General features: G+C 43.1%; 1 protein-coding gene across 1 annotated transcript; it reads right to left on the bottom strand.

The window, feature by feature from the left end:
- Positions 1-1,577: 1,577 nt before the first annotated feature.
- Positions 1,578-8,947, bottom strand: armc10 (armadillo repeat containing 10). The gene is made up of 6 exons (XM_024136997.2): positions 8,464-8,947; positions 7,837-7,982; positions 7,427-7,561; positions 3,039-3,215; positions 2,846-2,917; positions 1,578-2,506 (listed from the first exon to the last, which is right to left on the bottom strand). Exons 1-6 carry the CDS (start codon positions 8,729-8,731, stop codon positions 2,255-2,257), a joined length of 1,050 nt encoding a protein of 349 aa, XP_023992765.1. The 5' UTR covers positions 8,732-8,947; the 3' UTR covers positions 1,578-2,254.
- Between the last annotated feature and the right edge of the window lie 874 nt (positions 8,948-9,821).

The following is a 9,821-nucleotide window of genomic DNA, read 5'->3' on the forward strand; positions in this document are numbered from 1 at the left end:
TGAATAATCTTTTGCTATGTGGGGGGGAGCATTCACAAACCTTTCCCCTCCCTCTTGGTCAGAGAAACCGACAGTGCCATAATAATATGCTGGCTTTGAACCACTTACCAGCTTCAACACTAGAGGGCATAGATTGCACATCGTATTTTACTGGAAATAAAGGAACCTCAAATAATGAGGCATGGAGAGTTGGAGGCAGTCACCTTTAAAATAAAACATATTTACTCACAAATGTAAAACAAACTAAACAAATCTATACATTAAGAAGGCCAAAACTGGGTTGAAACAAGAAACAATTGAATAATCCAAAATAAATATTTCCTGAATAACTGTAGTAGATAAGCTTTACACAATGGGATGCTACCGTTGGTACTGATTAAAAAATACACATCCYTCTTCCCATCTCTGCTCTAAAACACAAAAGCCTGGGAGAAGAGATAGTTTTGGGTCTGGCACGGAGTCTCTCGACATCAGAATTTTGCAGCATTTGTACAGACCAGACCAGTGAGGTCTAACTCCAGTCCCAGAGAAATTCTGGGTGTGCATGCTTTTGTTCCAGACCAGCACTGACACACCTATCTAAAAATATATATATTTATCCAGTCTTCCCCCTAGATGACTTTCCAGGTGGGGCGCAAAGGCCCTCAAAGCCACATCCAGGCCTTTTGGCACAAAAATTGCTGAGACGGGGAACAACTATACAGGGSGGAGGGGGGGAAACAATGGGTAGGGGAAACACTGAAACAGTCATGGTCTTCAATCTGGCCACGGTTACCTGAACTAGGTGCTGGGAGTTGGAGAAACCTAGTACAGTGCAGCCTATACTTCAAATCAGCCTCAGCTCATATCTTATGAGATCAATGCTAAAAAATCCCATTTGGATGATGTGAATGTTGTTGGATCAGGGAAAACCCCATTGACATTTATTGAGTCATACAAACAGGAGATCAGTGACAGTAGTCTCCCTCGCTCCTCTGTAAACTGTCTAGTGTGTTACACACCAGCATCAGGGGTCCATAACTCCAGTCCTCTCAGGTCTGACCTGGCTCAGTCTCATTCACCAGCTGTATGATTTTATAGGAAGCCTGAGACGAGCTGGTTGTCATCTTTCTTATCTCAGTGCTTTAAACAAACAATTCAAGTCACGGAATGTTTCAGCCTATAATTTATTTAAGCAGTCTGTAGGGAGTACCCCTTCCGCTTGAAAGCGTTAAGCTGCTAGTGCACACATTTCAGATATACCTAACTTGACCTTTGTTTCCCAGATGTAAATCAGTTACTGATTGATAGTTTAAGAGGGCAAGACTTGACACTCGAAGACTGGAGCTGTGTATCCCTGGTGTCAACAAGGCATTCAAATTGTGTGCATCAACTAACTTCAAAGTACAGTAACGATTGGCCAGCCTCTCCAGTTTGTCTCCTCCACAAGATGTGTTAGCCCACTCTGCTAAAGCCTAGGTATTAGGTCAGGGAGCAATTGCAAGTCTTCAGCTCTCAGGCAAGTTTACGCATCATGCAAGTGTGGTTCACCAAACCAACGCCATTACATATGCACAGCACACCACGCAGGAGCAGTTAGTTGGGTGAGGTGTTGGAGGGCATATTACTGACACATTCTCCTTGCTTGAAAGGTTTTGGCAGTGGGTTTAGGTTAAGGGGCTTCGCCTAGAACAGGATGCCTCAAGAGAAAGTGGACAACATGTTCTCAGCAGAGAGAAAGACACAGTGGAAGTGGAGCACTGCCTCTAAATACAGCCTAAAATTCCAGCCTAAGTGAAGGAGGAGTGGGAGGGAGAGTTGGCCCGAGTCTCAATACTATTAAATGGCTTCCTCTCCACCTCGCCTCCTTCCTCTATGATCACTGATCGGTGGATAAATGAATAGATTTCCAATGGCTGTAGGTGATTTTTCTGAAGTGAAGGTTTATGATGGTTGGGTTGAGGTTTGGAGTGGAGAAGTAGGACACAGATTGGGTGGAAATTGACAGAAGGGGTGAAGGGCAGGGTGGTGTTTGAAGGCACGGGCAGGCCTAGGCAGATTGATTAAGTCTGGTTGGGGTGTGGAGGTAAGAGGGTGGAGGTTTGAAAGTAGGATGTATGTTTGGTGGCATGATTAAGGAGGACTGGGGATTAGGAAGATTGGAGGAGCTGGAGGTTAAAGGAGTCAAGGTTGGGAAAAATCAGGTTGGAGTTGGAGGTTAAATGAATAATGTAAGTAAGAGGTTGTGTCGAGATTTGAAGTTCGGTATGGGGGTCTACAAGAGAACACGGGCCACCTGGGCTCGGACCTCGCCATCGGGGTGAGAGAGCAGCTGGATCAGTTTGCTTTGGAGCTGGGAGGACTCATCAAGCAGGACTCGGTACAGGCCATCCTGTCTCCTCCTCAGGGCCTCCGCCACCTGGGCAGAAGGCCTCCAGGCCTTCAAGTTCCCTGCAAACATCAGCAGCCGCAGGAGAACCGCCGAGCTGGTCCGCACGTCAAACAGCAGCACCACAGAGGCTGGAGCCTGGGAAGGACGCAGAGAGCAACAACACAGCTCAAGTCAAGTTTAGAGCTCTAAACAATAATGACACAGCAGGACCATGGAGGCTGGCGCATAGGACACCAATCAGGGGAATATTAAAGGAAGACTGAGTCTGGCTCATGAGACTAGGTATGATATGCACACCCAAAGACCCAGGTGTTGAACTGAGCCAACAGTTCAAAGAAAACAGATCTGGTTTGTGACTAGATAGTTCAAGCTTAAATGTAGGCTAAATTATCAATCATCGTAATACGAGGCCATATCAGAGTTGATGACCGTGTGTCTGTTTTGACTGTAAATGTATTTGTATGTCGGTCTTACCTGAGCTTGCACCATGTCATCCATCATATCAGGATTGGAGGATAAATTCACAAGCACTTTTAAAACTTGGATCTGTAAAGAAAAAGTAGGAATACATTATTCAATCATAACTGGGATTTACACTGAATCACATTTGGGTTGAGTTCCAATATACACAAGCTATACAACAGTCCATAAATGGCTCCTACTGTACCTGTAACACTTGGTTGCTAACAACGAGCAGAGAAAGGAGGAGGGTGATGGACCCCCTGAGTAGCTGGTGGTGGTCGTCTGTAACGGACAGGTTGGTCAGCAGCCGGAGGGCAGCCATCTGGAGGTCAGAGTTCACCGGAGACATCTCGATTAGTTCCAGCAACTGGGCCACGTACACCTGACAGACAGAGGACAGACACGTTGATTGTTAAACTGAAGAAATTGATGTTGTAGTTAACAACCCTCTCCTCTTTGAAAAGAAGGTTAGGTATTGAATGGAGTATTGAGTATAGAAACACTTAAGGATGGAAGGTCTTAAAAGGCAACGAACAGTCAAAATCATGTTTTTCATGAGAATGCTGACCAAAGTATGAAAAATGACTGTTGCTTCTACATGTATAAAGTTTGATCATAAAGTTACAGGTCCCCTCCCCCATGTCAAACACTTTGATTCCAGAGGCGGGACAGGGTGACATCACCCTAACTCTCTTATTTTAACACACCAATGGTAACACGATATTCTCTTACCTACTTTAAATAAGTACTGCATTGTAACCAACATCAGAGAATGCATGTTTGCAGTGGAGTGTGGTTTATATAGCTACTCTACTGGTGCCAACATTTGACTACAGGGCACAGGTTTCAAAATCATTCCACTGAGGGCCGAGTGTATATGGGTTTTCGCTCCTCCCTTGTACTTGATTAATTAAGGTCACTAATTAATAAGGAACACCCCACACCTGGTTGTCTAGGGCTTAATTGAAGGGAAAAACCAACAACCTGCAGACATTAGGCCTTCCATGGAATGAGTTTGACACCTCTGCTGTAGGGTATCAGCAAATATAACTGAAAGTTTACCATATTCATCTATGGCAAAGTTACTTATATGTTTCCCCTTTCACCTATGTCTGGTGTTAGCTAGTTACTGGCTAGCTAGGTCTTCAGCCAGCATGGAACAAAGGGAGGGAGGGGCTGTTCAAGTCAACACATCCATCAGTGCTGCTGTTAACTGCGTCACAAGAGACATGACAAACGGGAGAAGTATAAAACATTTGACATCACTGATGCAATTTGAATGTTGTTTGAGTTGCTTTGTGTATCACAAAATTTGCTTGAGACGATTTCACTGCAACACTGCATCCATAAGAATGGCGACGAAGGAGATGGCTGCCGTTTTACCATCCCGTAACCAATTGTGCTGTTGTATGTTTTTCTGCGTTATTTGTAACTTATTTTGTACATAATGTTTCTGCCACTGTGTCTTATGACCGAAAACAGCTTCTAGTTATCAGGACAGCGATTACTCACCCCGTTCTGGAGGAATACTTTTTCTTTGAGTCGGACGGGAAGGATTTACTTCAGACGCCCGACAAAGCCCTCATCCCCGTCATTTGCAGGAGAAAGAGACGGAGGTATTGTGGACAAAGATCTGGGTGCCTTGTAAGGATCCGTCTCCATGAGGATAGGATAAAGTAATCCTTCTCACCCCCTCAATCCTTCTCKCCCCCCCCCCCCCCTTAAAAGATTTAGATGCACTATTGTAAAGTGGCTGTTCCACTGGATGTCATAAGGTGAATGCACCAATTTGTAAGTCGCTCTGGATAAGAGRGTCTGCTAAATGACTTAAATGTAAATGTAATGAGGGTAATCTACCTTTACCATCGGTCCTATTAGCCAATGTACAATCAATCTATAATAAAATAGACGAACTACGATCATGTATATCCTACTAACGGGACATTAACTGTAATATCTTACTTTTCACCTAGTCGTGGCTGAACGACGACATGAATAACATACAGCTGGCGGGTTTTAAGCTTCTTCGGCAGGATAGAACAATGGCCTCGGGTAAGACAAGGGGTGGCGTTCTATGTATATTTGTAAACAACAGCTGGTGTACGAAATCAAAGGAAGTCTCAAGGTTTTGCTCGCCTGAGGCAGAGTATCTCATCATAAGCTGTAGACCACACTATTTACCAAGAGAGTTTATCTGTATTTTTCGTAACTTTCGTTACCACCACAAACCGATGCTGGCACTAAGACAGCACTCAATGAGCTGTATACGGCCATAAGCAAACAGGAAACCGCTCATCCAGAGGCCAGCGCTCCTAGTAGCTGGGGACTTTAATGCACGGAAACTCATTCGTTTAACCTCATTTGTACCAGCATGTTAAATTTGCAACCAGAGGCGGGGAACTATAGACCACCTTTACTCCACACAAAGAGACGCGTGCAAAGCTCTCCCTCGCCCTCCATTTGGCAAATCTGACCATAATTATATCCTCCTAATTCCTGCTTACAAGCAAAAACTAAAGCAGGAAGTAGATTGTAAACTGTCATGGTCAAAACATATTGATGCAGTAGTAGCTAAGATGGGGTGAAGTCTGTCTATAATAAAGCGATGCTCTGCCTTCTTAACACAATCAACAAGGCAGGTCCGACAGGCCCTAGTTTTGTCGCACCTTGACTACTGTTCAGTCGTGTGGTCAGGTGCCCAAAAAAAGGACGTGGGAAAATTTAAATTGGCTCAGAACAGGGCAGCACAGCTGGCCCTTGGATGTACACAGAGAGCTAATATTAATAATATGCATGTCAATCTCTCCTGGCTGAAAGTGGAGGAGAGATTGACTTCATCACTACTTTTATTTATGAGAGGTATTGACATGTTGAATGCACCGAGCTGTCTGTCTAAACTACTGGCACACAGCTCAGACACCCATGCATACCCCTTAAGACATGCCACCAGAGGTCTCTTCACAGTCCCCAAGTCCAGAACAGACTATGGGAGGCACACAGTACTACATAGAGCCATGAATACATGGAACTCTATTCCACATCAAGTAACTGACGCAAGCAGTAAAATTAGATTTAAAAAAACAGTTAAAACACCTTATGGAACAGAGCGGGACTGAAGCAACACAAACATTGGCACAGACACATGCATACACACACACACGATAACATACGCACTATACATACACATGGATTTAGTACTGTAGATGTGGTAGTGGTGGAGTAGGGGCCTGCGGGCACACAGTGTGTTGTGAAATCTGTGAATGTATTGTAATGTTTTAAAATTGTATAAACTGCCTTAATTTTGCTGGACCCCAGGATGGGGATCCATAATAAATACAAATACCTCCAAGCCATAAGACTCCTGAACTGCTAATCAAATGCCCCCCCACCTCCCCTTTTACACTACTGCTACTGTTTTTTTTATTTTTTTATCTATGTAGTCACCTTAATAACTCTACCTACATGTACATATTACCTCAAACTAACCAATGCCTCCGCACATTAACTCCTTACCGGTACCCTCTGCATATAGCCTTGCTATTGTTATTTTACTGCTGCTGTTAAATTACGATATTTTTTTTTTTCTTTTCTATTTTTTACTTAACACTTTTTCTCAACTTCTTAAAGCATTGTTGTTTAAGGGCTTGTAAGTAGGCATTTCACTGTAAGGTGAAATACCTGTTGTATTCGGTGCATGTGACAAATAAAATGTTATTTGAACTTGCTTGACATCGGCATTTCAAAGAGCTTTCAGTCAATGCAAGCTCAAGAATATAAGCGCCCAGCCAACTCAGCATGTCTTTTAAAACGTTTTGGTAATTAGCCATGAGTGATTTCTCAATATTTTTGCATTTCTATCCAAAACAAATATTATGGGTGATGTTTTAGACACTCAAAAGGCTATTTTACACTGGAATCAGAATGACTGTTCGGGACCTTTAATCCTAACCATCTTCAGGTACTCAATTTTAAATGAATTAACTTCCTGAAGAACCAAAATGATTTGATTAGAATCTGCAATATGATAACTGCTAGACATTTGGTAGGCTCTGTGAATTTTTACCTTATTTACCGCACGAAACTAGAACAAAACCAGACCATGATTTTTTCTTTTTTTCTTCATGAAATGTAATACATAGAAGGATATTTTGGAGGAAGGATTGTTTACATATCTGACACTTGTATCTTAAAGCATAATTGAGAAATAATTGATTGAAGTTCCAACGTTTGTGACATTTTGGCCTTAACCAGGCCCCCTTTGAAGACTCCATAATGAAACAACAGTGTCATATGAAGCTTTACCGTTTGCTCTGTAATATGAGTAGTATTTCTCACATGAATATTGAAAATATACCATTTTAAAAATATATTTATTGTTGAACCTAATATACTCTACAGGTATATCAAAGTTCAAGAGTGGGATAGTTTTATAGTTATGTCCCATTTCATGTAGAGAAATTGGCATAGTAGGAAATCATAGCCCTCCTGATTTGCACATGCATCCATCCTTTCAGATGTACTATAAGTGCCTAGAGGGGTGATGTTTTACTTTGGAATCAAGCAAAATACTAAAATAAATCTGGTGGGTTTTACCTTCAGTTGCTCTTGGTTCCTAAGGTTCATGCTCAGGTTATTCAAGGCATTCAGAGTCTGCACTCTGACCTCTGGTGCAGGATCTGACAGGAAGCCAGCTATGATGTGAAGGCCCCCAAACTCACGGATGAGATCCTGGGAGGGAGAGGGGGTAGAKAATTAAGTTGGCTTGTATGTGCAATACTCAGACAGGGCACAATCATTAAATACAGATATTTGAATCCCTTAACATATGGTACATTTCAGAAATATTACACCAATTGAATATAACAAGAAAATACAGATTTTCCACTAAAGAGTAATGACACCGCTAGAAAGCCAAACATGTGAATTGGAAAATTATCGTTTGAAACCTTTTCACAGTGGTTTGAATTGAGGCAACAGACAAGCTTTAGAGAAGCCTGTCTCACCTGGTTTACAGTGAAGGCAGCAGTATTTCCTAAAGTGATGAGGATCTGGGCTCTGTCAGAGGGGTTGGGGCTGCCCTGAAGAAGTGACAGGAGCATCTTCAAGTGTTGTGGCTCCAGGCTTCCAGGTGATCTAGAGATGATGTCACCTGAGGAAGAGACCTTTTAAACTGGCCAAATGCTTGTAGACAACAGGACATACAGTACTCTTCCCATGAATCACTAGTTACTCAAGCTAGCTGGCAAGTTCGCTGGCATGTTTGTCAACAGCAAAACTAGATCATGCGGTCAACAATGCTAGCTAGTTACCTAGCTGGCTAGCAGCAACCTTTTCAACACACATGTAAGCTGCATGTTAGCTAGAGGACTAAACATGCTAACTCGACAATTAAGGTTATGAATAATGATTTATGCTCAACCACGGCACCGCACGAATTTACTAGTTACCTAGCTAAGTATATATAAGACGTTCGATAATCTACACGATCATTAATGATTTAAAACAAACCGACTAGCTAGCTTAGCTAACTAAAAACTTGGTAACGTAAGCTTGACAAAATGACAGGCTCAGTTGGCTCGCTAGTTTATTGGCTAGCTAGCCAACGTTACCTCGCTAGCTAATGTTCTTACTTGATGCAACATCCACGGCCTGACTTTCGCCTCCACGAACCACATCCAACCCGGACACCTTAGCTAACAAGCTCCCTGGCTGCAGAACTATACCACCGGGTGAGTTATTCTTGGGGCCATGACTTTCGCTGTAGGCACTTTTTTTATTTTCCTTGAAGCTAGTTACACTGAGAAGTTTATAAATCCCGTATGAGGCTCCAGCCCCGGCCACTATCCCAAGCAAAGCCTTCATACTACCGAACTTGGGTATGACACTGCCATCTCCCATGCTGGAAATTCAGTGAAACGCATGAACAGATCTTCAAATAGTAAATACAGATCTTTAAAGTGAATCATCTAGCCAAACTAAAGATTATTATGACGAATTTAACTCATTTTGCACACACGCTACGAGCTAGGTTGAAGATGACAATTTAGCTAGTCCGTACACTTTTTCCCAATGGCCGCCCAACTGCTTTCACGGGAGTTCCTTGTCCATGAGTTTCAAGTATGGGTTGTTGGCGACCGGAGTATGAGAGAGTGGGTGTGTCGAAAGGAGTGGGTGTATGGAAAGCGAATCAGCAAATTGGGCAGATCAAGACCGTTTTGCGTGGCTGAACGCAGGCACGTCGGAGAAGGAAGGGGGAGAGCGAGCTTGTTTGAAATTGAAAAGTGTCGCTGTAGCTTTTGATAAATAATAACATCAACACGAAGCAGCTGCATTATAAGTGGGATGCACAGTTGAGCGCTACATCCCGAGGGGTTCATGCTGATTGTACGGAGATTGTGACATGGCGTCCCTTGGGAAAGCAAGAACAAGATATGTCACGAGAGAGAGCGCTTGAGTCGGTTAAAACGAGCTTGAGCCGGTTAAAAATTGTGGGGAAAGGGAGATGGTTTGTTAAAGATGAATGGTAGCAAGTGAACTGAGCACAAATAGAAGTGAATCAGGGCGAAGTATCAGAGGTGGTAGGTGTGGTGAAGTTCTCGGAGCCCGAGGCTTACAGCCCGAGGCATACTTGCCTTTTGGCTGATCCATTTGTGGTTCAGGGTGGGTGAAAACAGAGTTGGGTACTTTGAAATCGATGAGGGTAACCAAAAGTGGTCTTGTGATAGTTTGTGTTTCTGCAGGTCAGAGGGAGAAGAAGGTGCTCGGCGTTAAACGAATGGGGGCATGTGTGACTTGTTTCGCTCTCAAGAAAATGGCGCCATTGAAAGGAGTTATTACTGGGGTTGTAGTAAATGTTAAAGTTGACCAACTGAAGTGGAAGAATCCCGGTGTTTGTGACGCTCGTCATTTGGTGCGACGTAGACATGGTTGCTAGAGTGGTGAAACAGAGTCATTGTCTGTTCTTTTGAGTTTTGATGTTGAGTCTTTG

The sequence above is a fragment of the Salvelinus sp. IW2-2015 genome, unplaced genomic scaffold (assembly GCF_002910315.2).
Source record: "Salvelinus sp. IW2-2015 unplaced genomic scaffold, ASM291031v2 Un_scaffold1068, whole genome shotgun sequence".
In the NCBI taxonomy this organism is placed as follows: domain Eukaryota; kingdom Metazoa; phylum Chordata; class Actinopteri; order Salmoniformes; family Salmonidae; genus Salvelinus; species Salvelinus sp. IW2-2015.

Coding starts and splice junctions, on each gene's coding strand:
- armc10 (XM_024136997.2), bottom strand. CDS start 8,731: ATGGGAGATGGCAGTGTCATACCCAAGTTCGGTAGTATGAAGGCTTTG. Junction 7,983..8,463: donor GGCCGTGGATGTTGCATCAA/GTAAGAACATTA, acceptor TCTCTTCCTCAG/GTGACATCATCTCTAGATCA. Junction 2,918..3,038: donor TTAGCAACCAAGTGTTACAG/GTACAGTAGGAG, acceptor TTTTCTTTACAG/ATCCAAGTTTTAAAAGTGCT.